At 44.4% G+C, this 19956-nt stretch overlaps 1 protein-coding gene and 1 pseudogene across 2 annotated transcripts; one reads left to right on the forward strand and one right to left on the reverse strand.

Moving 5' to 3' along the window:
* Positions 1 to 1181: 1181 nt before the first annotated feature.
* On the reverse strand, positions 1182 to 19110 carry LOC139181259 (melanoma-associated antigen B4-like). 2 transcript variants are annotated; one of them, XM_070784174.1, is made up of 3 exons: positions 18856 to 19110; positions 3726 to 3782; positions 1182 to 3069 (listed from the first exon to the last, which is right to left on the reverse strand). In XM_070784174.1, the coding sequence occupies exon 3, from the start codon at positions 3006 to 3008 to the stop codon at positions 1587 to 1589; it is 1422 nt and encodes a 473-aa protein (XP_070640275.1). In that variant the 5' UTR covers positions 3009 to 3069; positions 3726 to 3782; positions 18856 to 19110; the 3' UTR covers positions 1182 to 1586. The 2 variants fall into 2 exon arrangements, with proteins under 2 accessions (XP_070640275.1, XP_070640274.1); XM_070784173.1 differs by lacking the exon at positions 18856 to 19110 and adding an exon at positions 5410 to 5588.
* On the forward strand, positions 10834 to 11653 carry LOC139181585 (ubiquitin-conjugating enzyme E2 D3 pseudogene; annotated as a pseudogene).
* Positions 19111 to 19956: the final 846 nt, after the last annotated feature.

Consider the following 19956-nt stretch of genomic DNA (forward strand, 5'->3'; position numbering starts at 1 on the left):
AGGACAAGTGAGAAGTGAAAGTGAAGTTGCTCAGTCGTGTCCGACTCTTTGTGACCCCATGGGCTATAGCCTATCAGGCTCCTCTGTCCATGAGATTTTCCAGGCAAGAGTACTGGAGTGGGTTGCCATTTCCTTCTCCAGGGGATCTTCCCAATCCAGGGATCTAAATAGGGTCTCCTGCATTGCTGGCAGAGGCTTTTACCATCTGGACTTCCCTGGGCCATCAGGGAAGTCCAAAAGAGAGAATTACCATGTGAAAGTGAAAGTCACGTCTGACTCTGTGACCCCATGGACTGTACAGTCCATGGAGTCCATGGAATTCTCCAGGCCAGAATACTGGAGTGGGTAGCTTTTCCCTTCTCCAGGGGATCTTCCCAACCCAGGGATCAAACCCAGGTCTCCCACATTGCAGGAGGATTCTTTACCAGCTGAGCCACAAGGGAAATGAAATATCAAATGTTAAAAGTACTTGTTTAAAAGACAAGACAAGGGTATGTCTCAGGGTGGGGGGAGAAGAACAGTATGTACGCTACAGTAGTTTAGAGCAGTCTAGTCCTAGCTCTGTCATTTACCAGCCTTAAGTATTTTGGCACAAAACCAAACTCGAGCTCTATGAGCCTTGGGCTCTCCACTGTGAAGTGAGTTTGATAAACCCTGCCTTGTCAGGTATTTATGGAAAGCATCTGTCACAGCACCTGTCTCTATTGAGAAATTAGGGGCAATCGCAGTTATTACGATGATCTTGACCTCAGATGTTACATCAGCTGGGTTTCTTTTCTTTTTTTGCACCTATCAGATGTCAGAAACTATGCAGTGTTCTAACCAAAAGAAAAAAAAAAAATGACCCAACCTCCCCAATCAGCCAAAATTCTGCTTAGCAATGAAACCAAATTAATACATTCTCTCCACCCGCTCTTTACCCTGCTTTTTTTTTGTTCTTCTTGAAGTAGAGAGTCTCTCAGCCTCTTCCATAGAATGACAGCTTCCCTGGAAACTATAATTGAATGGGCAGAAACTGGGAGTTTCTTTGACTAAACATCGCCAGTACAGGCATGAAAGACTTCTTAAAAGCAGATGCTCAATTAATGTTTGTGTAAAAGAAGAGCCACAAATAAATCATTTGCTTTAATTTATATTTTCAAACAATCTTGAAAACCATAAGCAGATCCAAGCATATATCTTTTATATTTACAAAAAGGGAGACTAAACAGAGTAAAACAAACCAAAAATTGAAGAACTTTTGGCTATCTCTCTATGTATCTATGTTCTGAGCTTTTATTAGTGTGGTGTCTTTCACATTTCTAAGGATATTCTTATCCTAAACTGATGTTATTCTCATCCGGGATCACAAAAGTGATATGAGGATTTCCAATATGCATTTCAAAAAACAAAATTGTTACTCATAAATCTGACAAACAGCAAAGTGTGTGTGACCCATTTTACTCAAATACTTGTATCATGAACCTAAATAAACTTTCTGTTGAAAAAACAAAGAACTAAAACCGAGGAAGAGGGTGGAGAAATCACAGGAACACAGGTTGACAGGCTTTTCTGACCACAAAGTGAAGAACGGCCTTCAGACCACACTAGGGGCGAGATGAGTGGCTGGATGCGGCCCTAGCGTGCGCACTGGCTGAAGCAGAAGGGCCAGCACTGGCTGCAGCAGAAATGCCAGGCCTGGCTGAGGCAAGATACTCAGCCTGGGCTGCAGCAGAAGGGCCATCCCAGACCGAGGCAGACATGCATGCAGTAACCCAGGCAGACATGCCAGCCATGCCCGAAGCAAAAGTGCCAGCCATGCCCGAGGCAGAAGTGCCAGCCATGCCCAAAGCAGAAGTGCCAGCCATGCCTGAGGCAGAAGTGCCAGCCATGCCCAAAGCAGAAGTGCCAGCCATGCCCGAGGCAGAAGTGCCAGCCATGCCCAGGGCAGAAGTGGCAGCCATGCCCGAGGCAGAAGTGCCAGCCATGCCCGAGGCAGAAGTGCCAGCCATGCCCGAGGCAGAAGTGCCAACCCTGGCTGCAGCTCTGGCCCCAGTGCTCTCTACTTCCTGTCTGAAAGACTCCTCATACTGCGCCAGGCAGGCATCAGGGACTGTATCATTGACCTTGGCCAAAAACTCCATGACTTTATTCTTGTTGGTTTCTGTAAGCGCTTTAGGACCCCAGAGGAACTCATAGCGAGGGGGATTGCTGCCAGGCACCTGGCGGTACTCCAGGTACTCTTCCTGCACCAGATCTTCTGTGATGAGCTTCCTGGTGTCTCCAAAGATGAAGTGCCTTCTTCCATCATAGATGCCCAGAATATTCAGGAACTTCCAGATGTGCTCCTCAGAGATACGGGGGCCATTCAGGTAGATGAAACTCAGCAGAGGCATTAGAAGACCATTCTTAGGCAGCCCCAAGTCACCTCTCATAGACTCACTGTCGCTGAAATCTAGGTTGCTCACCAGGGTATAGCAGTGACTGTTGGGTCTGACTTCCTTCAGCACCAGGCCAAACACAATCTCCATGTGCTCAGAGGCCCTGCTGAGGATCTCTGGGAATTGCTTCATGTACCTTCTACCAATTGCCTTCAGCATTTCAGACCTCTTAATGAGCTCCCTCATCTTATACTTATACAGCATGTGCTGCACCAACATCTGTGCCTTCTTGGTCAGAAGATCTCTGTGAGAGCTTGCAGCAGCAGCTGAGGCCTGGGAGGAATTTTCACGTTCCTGAACTTGGCCCCTGGCACCTACACCAGATCTCGAGCATGCTGTGCCACCACCACCAGATCTTTTGGGTATAGCACCTGCAGCAGCACTGGTGGTGCCTTGGGCTCCCTGACGCCCCTTGGGGGTGCCAGCAGCAGACGAGCTTGAGGGAGCGCTCTCTGAATAAGGAAGGGAGGAGGAGGTGGTCTCTTCTCCCCGAGATGTGGTGGCCTGATCATGAAGAACCTGGGTCTCAGACCAGGCCTGGTGACGTTTCTCACGAGCACGGACCTTACTCTTCTGCCCACGGGGCATGATGGCTGTGGTCAGGGACTAAAGGCAGGATTCTGGGCCAGTAGACAGGAGATTGGGGCACCTGGAGGATGGAGAATGAGGTGACATGAGCACCTTAAAACAGGGAGATTCTACCTTGGCTTCATCAAAGGCCACCTCTGCAGGTGTCCTTGAGGACACTGCCCTAGGAACCCACAAGCCTCCTGTTTTCCTGCTCAGCCTGTCCCCACATAATCCCACAGAGGAAGAACAGAGGCCTTAGACATTTCCTCTGCATCCTCTCAGCCCTGCTTTGGATTTACTGTGGTGACAGCAGGTCCCAGCAGTGGGGTCCTCTCAGCTCATCTTTAGTATTACCATGTCAAGTCCTGGTGGAGCCTGGGCACCCTTCTCTCTGCTACTCTGATACAGACACTTTAGACCTCCACATGATCCAGAAGCAAGTGAAAGGATGCCTCAGTCCACCTCCCTCCAAGGGGATACCCAGTGCTGAGAACTCAGTAGGGTTTTTTCCATCCCGAGTTCACTGGGATCATCATTCAAGGTCCTTACCTTGGCTCCTTAAAACACTGGGCACCATTCTCCATTTGCTGACTGGTGGCTACACCTTCAGACTAGACATTTCCCCTCCCCTACACTTGCTATAAAGCAGTGAAGTAGATGCTCAACCTGACAGTCCTTCCCTGAGATTTCCTGGGCTGAAATCCAAGGGTTGGGATAAACGCATTGAGTACTCACTCAGGTTCCTCAACTGGGCTCCTGGCAGAGAAGCTCCACTTTCTCCTGAATTGATGCCTGGGTGATAGTAAAAGCCAATCACTCTGTGTTCCAACAGGAGGAAGTTAAGATGACCTTATCTTACCAACACAGTCTTCTAAGAACAGGTGCTGTTACAGGCAGGTTGATGTCCCTGTGGTCCCACACAGATCCCAATTCAAGGCCTATAGTATTTTTTTGCTTCTCTTTTCCTCTGTCTTTTTAAAATTAAATGTATTTACTATTGATTGGAGGATGATCACTTTACAGTATTGTGTTTGTTTCAGCCGCACATCAATAAGAATGAACCATAGGTATAGCTTATGTCCCCTCCCTCTTGAAACTCCCTCGCACCTCCCACCCCATCCCACTCCTCTAAGCTATTACAGAGCACTGGGTTTGAGCTCTCTGTGTCATACGACTAATTCCCACCGGTTATCTATTTCATATATGGTAATGTGTATGTTTTCAATGTTACTCTCTCAGTCTGTCCCTCCCTCTCTTTCCCCCACTGTGTCCACGAGTGTGTTCTCTATGTCTGCATCTCCACTGCTGCCCTGCAAATAGATTCATCAGTACCATCTTTCTGAAATCCATGTATATGTGTTAATATACAATATTGGCTTTCCTCTTTCTGACTTAATTCACTCTGCATAAAAAATTAGGACTAAAATGACCACATCAGCCAACAATCCCATTACTGGGCATATTCCCTGAGGAAACAGTAACTTAAAAAACACTTGTACTCCAATGTTCGTTGCAGCACTCTTTACAATAGCCAGTACACAGAAGCAACCAAGGTCTACATTTGACTTATGACAGTGTGTAAAATTTCTCTGACCAGAGAAAAATTTCTCAGATTTCTTTTTGTAAAAAATCTGCTGACCACACCCCTCGGACCAGGGCGGAGTGGTCTGAGGGGTGCTGCTTTCCCCCTTTAGCCCGCAGTGGGAACCGCCATGTATTCCTGAGGTCTCAAAGGGATGATGACAGGGAGGATGTGGTCTGAATGATGTGGTGTGGAACATCCCCACAGCCCCAGAGGTTCTCACCATCCCACAAGGGAACCTGAAACTCTCCCTTCCCAACCTGACGCTCCCCACTTTGAACTGGTCTCTCACTTCCCTGAGATGATCTGGGAAATGTCATGTCAAAACGCCCGATTCTCCCAGTCCTCAAAATAGGACTGGCGCTTTCTGTGACTCCATTTCTTATGGGAGGAACCCCCATCCTGACGCAGTGTCACAGCCATTAATATTGTTGGGGACTAGGTCCCTTTGTTGAACTGGGTTTATTCCATTACAGCAAGGCTCTCACTTCCCCAAAACCACCTCCAGTGGACACCAGGGGGCACCACAATTGGCCAGCTCTACCCGGGGGATCCTAGAGCCCAGTATAGGGGGGCCGCTCAGTGTGGCCCCCTTGGCGGTGTCGAAGTCTGCTCCTCAGCCCTCAGGGCCCTCATCTAGGTCCTAGAGCTCCTCCAGGGGTAGAATCCGGGCCTACCCCCACAGACCAACACCGTAGCCTGAGACACTCTAGACCATATTCAGCCGATAGCTCCGAGAGACTCATAAGAGCCGTATCACAGGGGTGGGATGTGGATGGGTCACTTTTATTACTAGGAGGGTTGGGAAAGTCCCTTCAGCTCCATTCAGGTCCTCACCTTGGTTCTGGACGAGTCCTGGACACTAAGTCTCTGCCAAACAGTCACCGCGGCTACTGGTTAATCCGCTGACTTTCAAAGCGGAAGTGGAGGGGGGCTACGTAAGGTCTTACGTGGGGTCCCTCAGGGATAACAGCAGGCACAGCGTGCTACGGGAACCCCAGTAGCTCAATATTCATCCGTCCTTGGGTCTTCCTTGTGCACTGTATCAAAGCCCAGGATGCCGCCTCCTATGAACCCGAGTCTTCCAGCTCCCAAACAAAGCCCTTGCCTTCCCAAGTGCCTAGTGGTGGGAGGCCAGCTCTGCCCTGAGCATCTCTGCTTGTCAGGTGGGTTGCCATTCTGTGAGCCTCCTTCGTTGGGGGAGAGATCCTCTCACTAGCACTGATGGTCTTCACCTTATGTTCAGTTATGTTCAAGACACCCCCATCTGCAGATCTGGGTTCTGATCTGGCTAGAGGAGACTCAGCCCTCCCTAAGATCACACAGGTTGAATGAGCGGACCACTCAGATGTAGCTCCTGTGGGCTTCTCAGGGCTAAGAATTTACAGAATTCTGTTTGGCTCCGTCTGCAGGGGTCCCTGCTAACACTCAGCATTGCATGTGAGGTCCTCCTTGGATTCAGGTCCCTCGCTCTTGGAAACTGCAGCCGATTGTATTAGACAGAGGTCTCACCTCGCTAAAACTTTCTAGACTGAAATCAACCAGACATCTGTGCCCAAGCTTCCTAGGGACCACAGCATCAGTGATTTTCCAGGGCCTCCTTTTACAGGGTGTGCTACTGTGAGTACACTTTCAGGTCTTCACATTGACATATGACGAATCCTGTAACTCCACTCTGTTTTATGAAGCTTCTTGTCTTACATCAAGGTCCTAGTCTCCTGAGAATTCCAAGTTGGAAGTCAGGATGATCCTCATATGATCCTAGTCCATCGGGGCCTCTGAGAATAGACAGTGGGGATGCAACTTGAGTCCTTCTGATTCCTCTTGCTCAGCATCCTCACTACATCTACCACAGCCTGGGACTGCTCCTTCTACTGAGCTAAGATTCCTCTTCTTAGTCTTTGGGTGACCACTATATCAAGGGGTGATTGTCTCCTTATTCCTCCTTCATGGAGGTTCCCATATCAGCTTCTGTCCCTCGATTAAAGGCTTCCTGGGGAATGCATATTCCTACAAACAGTGAGCAGTCACCCTCTAGCAAATCTTGGAGAAAATGGGTCTCGGTCCCAAAAGTGATGTAAGATTAGGAAAATGCAGCAGAAATTAAGGAACTCAGGATAGATGTTATGATGTCAAAGAGATAGAGGTGATATATTCCTGCTCTTCAGCCAGATTTAGAGTGTGTGCTTAACCGCTGTCATGTTCCACTCTTTGTGACCCCATGTACTGTAGCCCGGCAGGCTCCTCTGTCCATGCAGATTCTCCAGGCAAGAATACTGAAGTGTGTTACATGCCCTCCACCAGGGATTGTGCCCAACCCAGAGATCGAACCCAGGTCTCCTGCATTGCAGGCGCATTCGGTACCATCTGAGTCCCCAGATTTAGGGTAGTTCTAAAATATTTACTCTCGGCACCTCCCTGTTGGTCCAGTGGTTATGCGCTCCCAATGCAGGGGTCCTAGGTTTGATCCCTAGTCAGGTAACTTGATCCCACATGCCACAACTAAAAATCTCACATCCAACAACTAAGAGTTCTCCTGCCACAACTAAAATCTCACATTCCACAACTAAAGAGCCTGTATGTGGCAACAAAGATTCCAAGTGTCACAACTAAGACCCCCAGCAGTCAAAAAATAAATAGAAATAACTATTTTTAATTAAAACAAATAAAATGTTTACTTTCTACATAGAAGGATAACGCCAGATAATCTTGTAAGCCCTCGATCACTTGAGGGTGTCTGAATTTCCACATGCAGGTGATCATTTGCTAACTGAGCATTATCTCCTTCTCTCCTTTATTCACAACTCTTAATTATTTTGGTGTTTGTATTGCCTTGGCTATGTATTCCATCCCATTTTTTTCGTCACAGAGTCCTTTCTGTCACTCAAGATACATGTTGGAGTGCTAGAAGACAGTGAATTTACTGACTCATGAGCACCTCAGGCCAGGACAAGTGGAAGGGTACATGCTGTGGACAAATTCAGACCAGCGCTCTAGTCCCAGCTCTGTCTCTTATCAGTTGTGTGGACTTGGGTCCATCCCCAAACTCGGGGAGCCTCAGGTGAAGTGGCTTTTGTAGGGCTAGTGGCATGTAGCTAAAGCACCTGGCACATGGCCTGGACCACACTGGACTTTACACAATATCTGTTTTTACTATGAGTATGATTAGTTTCATCCTGGAGGATACCACCGACCCTGAGGAATCTTTTAAATGCAGGAGATGTCAGAGAATCTGTGGCATTCTCGGACATGAAACACCATATCAGTCCAAAATGCTGTTTAGAAAGAATCTTTCATTTCCACTACTAGATCGTATTTTGAGTATGGGGGTACTTTTTTAACTGAAAGAAATTCAAAGACTCTAAATTTGATTCTGAGACTAATTCTGTCTTCCTTCCTGGCTGCTCTTTCATCTGAACAACTCCTAGAGACTTCCTTAGTGGTCCAGGGGTTAAGACTCTGCACTCCCAATGCAGGAGGCCTGGGTTCCACTGCTGATCAGGGAACTAGGTCCCACATGCCACAGCTTCGCCGCAACTAACAGTTCACAAGCCACAACTAAAGATCCTATATGCCACAACTGAAACATTCCTCATGCTGCAACTAAAGAACTCCCAGGCTGCAAGGAAGATCAAGGATCCTGTGTGCCAAAGATAAGACCAAGCATAGCCAAATAAATAAGTAACTAAATAAAATAAGCCCCCATCTTCATCAATTTCACCATCACCTAAAATAGACTCACCTCACAGACTTTGGTGGAATTATCAATGTAGCCAAAAACACTGAATGGAATGCCCTTTCAGTAAAATGTGCTCTGTTTCCATGAGTCACAGAAAAGAGTGTCAGCCCACTGGCTTCTGAGTTTCCGGGTTCATTCTACTACTTTTATTTCACAGAATCTCCTTGGAGATGATGTGCATGAAACATCTAGGTTGTGCACTGTGTTCACGGGCACTGGGACAGGAGCACAGGGCACAGTCCATCCCCACTCCAGGGGGGATTTCTCTCTGGTCTACTCGTGTTGCTCTTTAGTCACTCGGTCCTGTCTGACCCTTTTCTACCCCATGGACTGAACAGATTGCTCTGTCCATGGGATTCTCCAGGCAAAAATACTGGACTGCGTAGCCATTTCCTCTTCCAGGGGCAGCTTCCTGACCCAGGGATTTAACCCATGTCTCCTGCATTGGTGGGCGGGTTCTTTACCACTCAGCCACCTAGGAAGCCCCATAATTCCATAGCAATTATTCGGGGTAGTTTTCCATTCCAGGCTTAAGTCTCTCAACTTTGAGACCCGCCATCTGAGGGTCTGACCCCTATTCAGTGTTTCCACAGCCTCCCTGGTGGGCTAGCCCTGTAGCCTAACTTAAAACTACCTTCCACTGCCAGACTTTTATTGTCCTAAAGTCTCCAAGTGCCTTGCCTCAGTGTATTTACACTAGACTCCTCATGAGGAAGCCCTCAATCCCCTCACCTCCTTACACCTCATTTTTATTGGGCCCCTAGATCTCAGTTCACCAGCTACTTTAGATGAATGCTGCTCTTAGACTCTAGAATTCTATAAGAAAGGGTTGAGTTTATTTTTCTTAGCATCCCCAAAACCACCCAGAAGCCTTCCAAAGAGCAGATGCTAAATTGATATTTGAACAATTACAGTGCAAGTGTGCAAGAAAGCAATGTTACTGGGATTTCACTTCTCCCACATTCTTAAATAAGCAAAGCCAATCCAGGTAAATAAACTTCAATTTTACAAAGAAAGACTAAAACAAATAAAACAAATGAAGAAGTGAATACCTCTTAAGATTTTTTTCTGTATCTGATAATCTCACAGACTTCACTGTGGAAAAATTTCCATTTTCACAAAAAAAAAACCATATTCCAATATCATGTTATCTTGTTCCGAATGACAAGAAATGATTCAAGGATTTCAGTCTGTGCTATGTAATACGAAATTTCTTATTTTTCGACTTGATAATCTGCAGCACATGTGGGAGCTCTGCCATTAGTATACTTGGACTCTGAAGCTAAACACATCTTTAATTAAAGGGAACAACATTTAAAAACAGAGAAAAGAAAAACCTCCAATTTGTGCATATTGTATAGGAACACAAATACCTTATATGCTGAATTTCCATGAGCCCCACCGTGGCCCTCCACTAGTGGGAAGATTGCCTGCTTTCTTGAAATGCAATGTGAAGTATCTGCTCAGACTTCACTAGGGGTGGGAGGAAATTTGGACATGCTCTGGAAAGTGTACTGGCCTTGGCACCATAGGAGCAATGGCTGCAGCTCTGGCTCTGGCTCTCCTTCTTCAGCTGTCAAAGCCTCTTCATACCAGAATGGGAAGGCACTGCACTTGGTATCATCAACATTAGCCCCAGACTCCCACATTCTTTTATATATCTATATCTATCATGGAAGCACTCCATATTAGTTTACAAAATTGTACTCATTCCTTTTTATAGCTTCGTAGTACTCCACTCTGTGGATATATCATGTTCCCTCAATTAACATGTGCATAGGCATTTACGTATTTTCATATGGTTGTGCATGTCTTTTCAGAGTTAATTTCTGAAAACACTGAATTACTGGCTCAAATGTAAAAGCACATTTAATTTTCTGACATTACCAAATTATATTTATGCTCTAATCTCATTCTTTGACATGTAGCTCTCAAAGAATGAGGTCAGTATATTCTCTAACACTATATACAAAAGTAAACTGAAAAGGGATTAAAGACCTAGCTATAAGAGTGGAAACCATAAAACTCTTAGAAGATAATATGAGCAGAACATTCTTTGACATAAATCATAGCAATAGTTTTTTGGATCTGTCTCCTAAAGCTAGGGAAATAAAAGCAAATTAAAGTTAAAAGCTTTTGCACAGCAAAGGAAACCATCAACAATATGAAAAGCCAACCTCCCATATGGGAGAAAATACTTGCCAATGATATAACCAATAAGGGGTTAATATCTGAAATATATAAATAGTTGATATAACAGTTTTAAAAAAATCAAGAAAAAGATGGGCAGAAGACTTAAGTACACATTTTTCTAAAGAAGACATACAGCTGGCTAAGAGGCACATGAAAAGATGTTCAACATCGTTAATCATCATATGAATGCAAATTTAAACCACAATGAGGTATTATCTTATACCTATCAGAAGGGCTATCATCCAAAAAGAACAGGAGTAACAAATGTTGGTGAGCATGTGGACACGATCTGTACAGTGTTGGTGGGAATGTCAATTGGTGCAGACACCATGGATAACAGTAAGGAGGGTCCTCAAAATCTAAAAACAGAACTAACCCATTACCCAGAAAACCCACTCCCGGGTGTATATCTGAAAGAAAAAAAAAAAAAAACCACTAATTTGGATGGTCTCCATCAGGTACTCGATGCTTGTCTGAGTCTAAGGGTTTCCACTGCTTGTTTCCCCTTCCCCTCCAGCCTCATCTACTCTCTGCCAGTGACCCCACCCAGGTCCAACCTCCCTGTTTATTAAGAAGGCACCTGTGTCTGGCAGAGCCAGTGTGAGATGAAGAGATAGTCCTTCCCAGCCACCAGATAATCAGGAGTTTTGGCTGGACCTTTGAGCCCACACTGAGACAGTGAGGAGTCAGACAAAAAGCACAGACTGTGGCGCTGAAATGGATTAATAAGGAACTTAGTGAGGTGGGCAGGGACCCTCCAGCACAATATTCTACAGGTCCAGTTGGGGATGATACATTTCATTGGCAAACCACAACTATGAAAAAGAACGGCAGCCCATATTGAGGCAGTGTAATCTCTCTGACAATTCATTTCCCTAAAAACTACCCCTTCACACTACCTAAGGGTGCATTTGCAACAGAATTTATCATCCAGACATGAACACTAATGGCAACACTCAGTTCACTACTCTAAGATCACTGTGGTCTCTTGCTTTAATGATTTCTAAAGTTCTGATATCCATTTGTTCATTGCTATGTGATCCGAACCCAGATGATAGCCTCCACAGTGCCAGAGGTTGCATAGATCTATAAAACAGAAATAAGTACAAAAGAATTTTTCAGGAATGTACTCAGAAGTATGCCATGTGATGCTACCTTAAAGTCAGAACAACCTGCACTAAAGCGTTAATAAAGTTTCAGTTCAGTTTAGTCGCTCAGTCATGTCTGACTCTTTGTGACCCCATGAATTGCACACGCCAGGCCTCCCTCTCCATCACCAACTCCCGCAGTTCACTCAAACTCACATCCATCGAGTCGGTGATGCCATCCAGCCATCTCATCCTCTGTCCTCCACTTCTCCTCCTGCCCCCAATCCCTCCCAGCATCAGAGTCTTTTCCAATGAGTCAACTCTTCACATGAGGTGGCCAAAGTATTGGAGTTTCAGCTTTAGCATCACTCCTTCCAAAGAAATCCCAGCGCTGATCTTTAGAATGGAATGGTTGCGTCTCCTTGTAGTCCAAGGGACTCTCAAGAGTCTTCTCCAACAGCACAGTTCAAAAGCATCAATTCTTCAGCACTCAACTTACTTTAAATTACTGCTAAAAATGAAAAAAAAAAACCCACTAATTTGAAAAGATCCACATACACACAATAGAATATTACTCAGTCATAAAAAAGAATGAACTTTTGCCATTTTCAAGAACATGGATTGATTGGAAGGCATTATGTTAAGTGAAATAGGTGAGATAGAGGAAGACAAATGCTGTACAATACCATTTATTTGGAGAATTAAAAAAAAACAGACTAGGGAGATGAAGCAGACTCACAGATACAGAGAACAAGCTAGCAGTGGTTACCGGGGAGAGCAGCAAGGGGGAGGGTAAGGGCAGGGATAGAAGATTAAGAGGTGCAAACTAATATGTATAAAATAGATAAGCTACAAGGATATATTGCAAAACAAGGGGGAAATAGCCAATATTTTATAACAAGTATAAATGGAACATCACATTTACAAATTGTGAATCACTTTGTTGTGTCCCTGAAACATAAAATATTGTACATCATCTATGAAAATGAAGAGAAAGTGTTAGTTGCTCAGTCTTGTTCAACTCTTTTTGACCCTAAGGACGGTAGCCCGCCAGGCTCCTCTAGCGATGGAATTCTCCAAGTAAGAATTACCCACTGGAGTGGGTAACCATTCCCTTCTCCAGGGGATCTTCCTGACTAAGTGATCAAACCCAGGTCTCCTACATTGCAGGCAGATTTTTTGCCATCTGAGCCACCAGGAAATCCCACAATAACTATAGCTCGCTTTAAAAACATATATATTCTCTCAGGAACTTTCACATATACAATACAGTATTATTAACTATGTGCTTCCCTGGTGGCTCAGTGGTAAAGAATCTGCCTGTAGATGCAGGAGATGCGGGTTCAATTGCTGGGTCGGGAAGATGCCCTGGAGGAGGACACGGCAACCCAATCCAGTATTCTTGCATGGAAAATTCCAGACAGAGGAGGCTGGTAAGCTACAATCCATGGGATTGCAGAGAGTAGGAAACCACTTGGCAACTTAACAATGGCAATGATTAAGTACAGTCACCATGCTGTACATTATATCCCTGCTGCTGTTGCTGCTGCTACATCGCTTCAGTCGTGTCCGACTCTGTGCGACCCCATAGACAGCAGCCCACCAGGCTCCCCCGTCCCTGGGATTCTACAGGAAAGAACACTAGGGCTTCTTTATTTTGTAAGTGAAAGTTGTGAATGTTTATGCCATTGGGTCATTTACACCCATTTCATCCATCCTCCAACCCCTTCTTGTGGCAACCGCCAATCTGCAACATGATGGACCTAGAGATCATCATACTGACTGAAGTGACTCAGACAGAGAAGGAGAAATATTATATGACATATCTTAGATGTATAATTTAAAAAGAGATGATACAAATGAATTTAACTACAAAATAGAAAGACTTACAGTCTCAGAGAACAAATTTATGGTTGCCGTTGGGGAACGATGTGGGACAGGGATAGTTAGGGGATTTCTGATGGACATGTACACACTGCTATATTTAAAATGGATAAGCAACAAGGATGTACCGTATAACACAGGGAACTCTGCTTAATATTATGTGGTAGTACTGATCGAAGTTTGTGGGAGAGTGGATACGTGTATATGTATGGCTGAGTCCCTTCACTGTTCACCTGAAAACTGTCACAATAGTGTTAATTTGCTATACCCCAACACAAAATAAAAAAGCTAAAATTTTACAAACACTGTGCCTCCAGTGCAAGGGCTGTGAGCTCAAACCCTGGTTGGGGAATTAAGATCCTATGTGCCACATAGCAAACCAATCAACAAAATATCATCAAAGAAAAAAGTGATGGGGATCCATGAAAGAAATAATTGATAAGCTAGATTTCAGTGCCTTTAAACTGCTGCTCTATAAAAATACACCAAGAGAACAAGAAGATGAGCCATAGTCTGGGAGAAAATATTTGCAAAAAACATGTCTGATGAAGGCTCTAATCTAAAATATACAAAGAACTCTTAATATTAATAATCTTAATATTAATAAGAAGAAAACTAACATCTAATAAAAAATGGACAAAAGATAGGAATAGATACCTTGCCCAGGAAGATACCGAGATGCCAAACAAGCATATGGAAAGATGCTCCACATCATATACCATTAGGGAACTGCAAATTAAAAAAAAAAAACAAGCAGATACCACGACATGCCTTTCAGAATGGCCAGCATTCAAAGGACTGGCAACACCAAATGCTGGTAAGGACGTGAATCAACAAGAACTCTCATTCCTCGGTAGTGGTGATGCAAAATGGTAGAGCCACTTTGGCAGACAGTTTGCAAGCTTCTTAGTAAACAGTACATATTCAACACTGCTGGTAGGAATATAAATTGGTACAGCCAATTTACAGGGAAAACAGTGTAGCAGTTCCTCAAAAAATCAAAAATAACTCATAATACTTTCCGCAATTCCACTACTATCCAAAGGAACTGAAATCAGGACCTCAAAAAGAGCTCTGCACTCCCATGTTCATTGCAGCACTACTCACAATGGCCAAGAAAGGGAAGCATCCTAGGTGTCCAGTGACAGATGAATGGATAAAGAAGGTGCAAAATATACACATAATGGAACACCATTCAGCCTTAAAAAGAAGCTAATCTCTCCAGTTATTACAGCATGGATAAACCTAGAGGACCTGCTGCTACAGTGAAATAAGCCAGACACAGAAGGACAAATACTGCATGTCATTTATATGAAGAATCTAAAATGGTCAAAGTCACAAAAACAGAGTAGAGTGGTGGTTGCCATGATCTATGGGAGGGTTGAATGCAAAGGAATTGTAGACTTAAAAAACATTCACAACCTATGCATGAGACAGGGTACTCAGGGCTGGTGCACTGGGATGACCCTGAGAGATGGGATGGGGAGGGAGGTGGGAGTGGGGGTCAGGAAAGGGAACAATGTACACCCATGGCTGATTGATGTCAATGTACGGCAAAAGCCACTACAATATTGTAAAGTAATTAGCCTCCAATTAAAATAAATAAATTAAAAGAAAAAAAAATCACAGTAAAAGCTGACAGGTATGTTCTCTTTGGTACATACATTTAGGACTTGAACCCAGGAGGCAGCGTCTCGAGTAACCCTGAGAGAACTCCTCCAAAGAAGGGAGCGGAGGAGCCAGGTTACATAGAAGTTTTGCAACAAAGGGCAGGTAGTCTGAATATCAAAAGATTAAGATAAATGAAGGAAAACCAGATAACCCTGGTTAAGGAATTTAGCACTTTTCCATATATGGAAAGATGTAAGAATCGGGGCTCACTGAAATCATTCCTTTGATATGAACTTCACATATCTGGGGCCCGTATCCTGTATTTTTACATGCTGTGTTCCCTCAGGGTTCACCATCCGTGGTGGCTGCAACTGTCGATAACTGACAGTGTTTATTCACTGATATAGCAGGCAGTATTCCAATTTTCAGTATTAAACAAAAGTTACAAAGTTTAATTTTACAAAATGAATAAGTTCTAGGGATCTACTATATAATATAGAGCTTATAGTTAAGAATACTATACTGTACACTAAGAGGTCAAACCTTATGGTAAGTGTTCTTATCCCAGATACAAAACATAAAGGGTGAGATGGCATCTGTCAAAATGGCCATCATCAAAAAGTCTATAAACAATAAATGCTAGAGAGGGTGTGGAGAAAAGGGAACTCTCTTGCATTGTTGGTGGGAATGTAAATTGATACAGCCTCTATGGAGAAGAGTATGAAGTTTCCTTAAAAACTTGGACTTAACTACCACATGACTCAACCATCCCACTACTGCGCATAAACCCTTAGGAAACCATAACTGAATAAGACACATGTACTCCAATGTTCATTGCCACACTGTTTACAACAGATAGGCCACAGAACCAACCTAGATGTCCATCACCGAATGGATAAAGAAGCTCTGGTTTCTGTATACAATGAAGTACTACTCAGACATAAAAAAGACCATATTTCAGTGAGTTCCAATGTAGTGGGTGAACATAGGGCCTATTATACAGAGTGAAGAAAGTCAGAAAGAGAAATATAAACATCGTATCCTGACACATATACATGGAATCTAGGAGACAGCATTGATGAATGTATTTGCAGGGCAGGATGGAGATGCAGACATAGAGGACAGACTTGGTGACACAGGGGTGGACGAGAGGGAGGGACAAACCGAGAGTAATACTGAAACATATACATTACCATATGGAACATCGACAGCCAATGGGGATTTGCTGTGTGATGCAGGGAGCTCAAACTGGTGCTCTGTGAAAACCTAGACGGGTGGGAAGGAGTGGGAGGTGGGGGGATATTCAAGGGGGAGGGGATATATGTATACCTATGGCCGATTCATGTTGATGCATGGCAGAAACCAACAAAATATTGTAAAGCAACTATACTCCGATTAAAAATAACCTTAAAAAGGATGAGAGGGAAATTCTGGAGGTAATGGATATGCTTAAGGCATAACCTGTGGTGGTCATTTCACAGGAGTAGACTTATCTCCAAACTCATCAATAAATAAATCAGAAAAATACTGGTTAGCAAGGAAAACTAGCATATCCCAGTTAAGAGTATGCCACTGAAGGTCACCATGAGGGAGACACCCTCAGTGGATGTAACACAAAGCTCCAAAATGTTTCAAGGGCCCCAAACTTACCTATCTCTCACTTGCCCTTTTTCATAAACCACTCCCACTTTCATTCATTTAACCACCCACAAGTGTCTATTCCTTCCCTATTGTTTGCCAAACTACAGTCAAGATAACTTGATTTCGATTATTATTATTTTTTAGTGGCGTGGGCTCTGGCTCCCCCACCGAGGGCAGAGAGCGCCAGTCCAGTGGCTTCAAGGCATCATCCCACCTCAGGGGAGTGCCACCATGATTTCTGAAAAACTCCATAGACAGAAGACAAGATGATTAAAGCATCTAATCTCCACCGGGTTTCCCTGTACTGGAATAAGAGCACAGGACACATTCCATGTCAGCTTTACATGATTTTTCTCAGATTTACTCACAATCCCAAAAGCACAGGCAGACTCAGAAAATACTGCAGGTTTGGGTCTCAACCCCCAAAGGAAAGTCCATACCACAATTGAGTCATACGAATTTTTTGGTTTCCCAGTGCTTTCATAAAATTTATGTTTATACTATACTATAGGTTATTAAGTGGGCATTAGTATTATGCCTCAGAACAATATAGATATCTTAAATTAAAAACACCTCTTTGCTAAAAGAAAAAAGATGTTAACCATTATCTGAGCCTTCGCTGAGTCCATCATTTTTGCTGCTGAGGGTGTGAACATTGCAAGAGGTATCAAAACGTGACACACAGACATGAAGTGAGCAAACGATGTTGGAAACATGGAGCCGAAAGGCTTGCTGGAAGCAAGGTTGACTAACACAAACTTTTAATTTGGTAAAGAAAAAGAACAAAGAAAAGAAAAGCAGTACCTGTGAAATACAATAAAGCAACATGCAACAGAGTGAAGTGTGTCTGTAACTGTTAAGGACAGTTTCCCATCCCAGGCTTTGTCTTTAACTATGCGGCCCACCATGTGAGAACCTGGTCCCTGGTCACGATTACCACAGCCTCATCCAGCCTGCCATGCACTCAACTTATAATTAATTCCCACCGAAAGACTTATACTTTCCCAAGGCCCACCACTACCTTGCATCAGGGAATTCACATTTGACTGCTGTCATGTCACCATTTCCTTTACATGACAGCTGCTTCTCGACTCTATAATTTTATGGTGAGTGGCTAGATCTTTTTCTCAGTTCTCCAAGTATTAGCATGGAGTCTTCTATGAGCAGAAGCTCAATTACTGTTTAGGGAATAAATGAGCCTGTGAGCACGAGGATGAATTTCTTAGAATTTAATTTTACATTTTTGAATTAACAAAGCATACACGGTCACTTATAATTTTGTAAAACACAGACTATAAAACATGGGGAAACAAAATACCATCCATCTTACTTTCCCTCTATTTCTTGATCCCACATATTGCCCTGCTTAATTTTTTCATATTGTCAAGGAAATAACATATTGTAATGCCATGTTATCTTGCACCAGCTTATTAAATAAGATGGAAGCTTTCCCATTTGTTTTACACAACAGAAAAACTCTTATCCTTAAGACCGATAAACAACAGTAAGTGTGACCGATGTCATTGGTACACTTAGATTATAAGCTTTGAGAAGCAACCTTTGAAAAGTAGCAAGGACATAAGAACACAGATTTATCTTTAAATTCCTCATACAGAACACAAACCCCAAGGAATTATACACTGTGCACCCTCTGGGATGCCTCGTTCTATACTACTTATAGAACACTGAATGCTATCTTCAGCCACAAAGTACAGAATTTGGCTCAGCTTCATTAGGTGTGGGAAGAATTGCTGGAGGAACACTGGGCCCTCTCTTCCTCACCTCTCAAAGCTGTGATACCCAGGATCTCTGATAGCTGACAGAAGGGGTGGGGTTGGCGGGGGGAAGAAGACTGGCGGGGTGTTCTACAGTCCTCATTCAGAGTCCCCATCTTCATATCTCTCAGAATCTGACACTCCTCCCTTTCCCGAACTGTGTCCACAAGCCTCCAAACAAAGTGTCACCTCTTAGAGTTTCGGCAGGGGAGAATTCTGGGAGTTCAGTGCATGGGTGCTGCTTTGTGTCGCCATCTTTACTGCCCTGTGACTGGTTCGCACTTGGCGATCTCCCAGTGACTGGAGTTAGGGCCTAGGTTTCCTTCATTTACAGAATCAAGTAATCGCTTACCTTACAGAATGTGTTAGATGAAGATGTACCAAAGAAGTCAGCCTAAGAGAGTTGTAGGAACTGTCCCCTGCCGATCACAGAGATGAGACTTTGGGCGTTATCTTTGTTACAGGACGGGGGAATGGTCCCTTGAGTCCACATTCAGGTCCTTACCTTGCCTACAGATCAGTCCTGAGAATCCACTCTTAGCCACACGAACACGCTGAACATCAGTCCGAGCTCTTCGCCACCAGCACGGAAGTTTTGCAGAGACACTTACGGCTATGGCTGCCCTGTGCACGATCTCTGAGGGATAATGGAAGGGGCGGGGCTCTGTGGGGACCCCGTCGTTCAGCGTTCAGCAGTCCCTGGGTCATCACTTAGGGTCCTCACCATGCCGTCTGTCGGAGCCCAGGACCCTTCGCACTACGGACTTGAGTCCTCCTGCCCCCAAACGAAGCCCTCACCTCTCAGAGTCCCTAGTGGGGAATCAGGGCACTTCTTTGTGCATCTCTCCTTGACAGGGGCAGCGCCATTCTGTGAGCCTTCCTCCTTGGTCGGAGAGACCCTCTCATCGGCACTGATGGTCCTCATCTTCCTAGTGGTGATGACCAAGATGCCACCCTCCTCACAACTGAGGTTCCATCCATTCCCTCGCTGAAATCAGAGAGAAATGAAGAGGCTTCTCATCCCTATAACTCTGCCTGGAACCTCTGGGGTTAGGAATAGGGGCAGGGGTCTGTAAAGCCTCCTCATTTGTGGGTCTAGTGATACTTCTTTATTCACTCAGGCACCTCACCATGGTCCTGGCCAGTCCTGGGACCTGACCCTCCAACCTGAGATTCTCCCTCTACTGAACTGAGGCCATTCTTCTTAGACTGAGACTTTGACCTCACAGAGAACTACAAAGCTTATAAGACGGAATGTCCTGTCTGGGCATTCTTGGCCTGAGAGCAAGTTTGGGCAGGTCTCTGAATGACCTGTATTTTATGGTGGTTTTCTCTCCAGACCCCACTTATGGGGGCCCAAATTTTGTCTCTCTCTTGGATTAAAAGATTCCTGGGGAACACCACATTCCAGCAAACTCTTGAGCAGTGTCCCTTATGCAAACCTTACAGTTTC

The sequence above is a fragment of the Bos indicus genome, chromosome X, assembly GCF_029378745.1.
Source record: "Bos indicus isolate NIAB-ARS_2022 breed Sahiwal x Tharparkar chromosome X, NIAB-ARS_B.indTharparkar_mat_pri_1.0, whole genome shotgun sequence".
Taxonomy (NCBI): domain Eukaryota; kingdom Metazoa; phylum Chordata; class Mammalia; order Artiodactyla; family Bovidae; genus Bos; species Bos indicus.

Coding starts and splice junctions, on each gene's coding strand:
- LOC139181259 (XM_070784174.1), bottom strand. CDS start 3,008: ATGCCCCGTGGGCAGAAGAGTAAGGTCCGTGCTCGTGAGAAACGTCAC.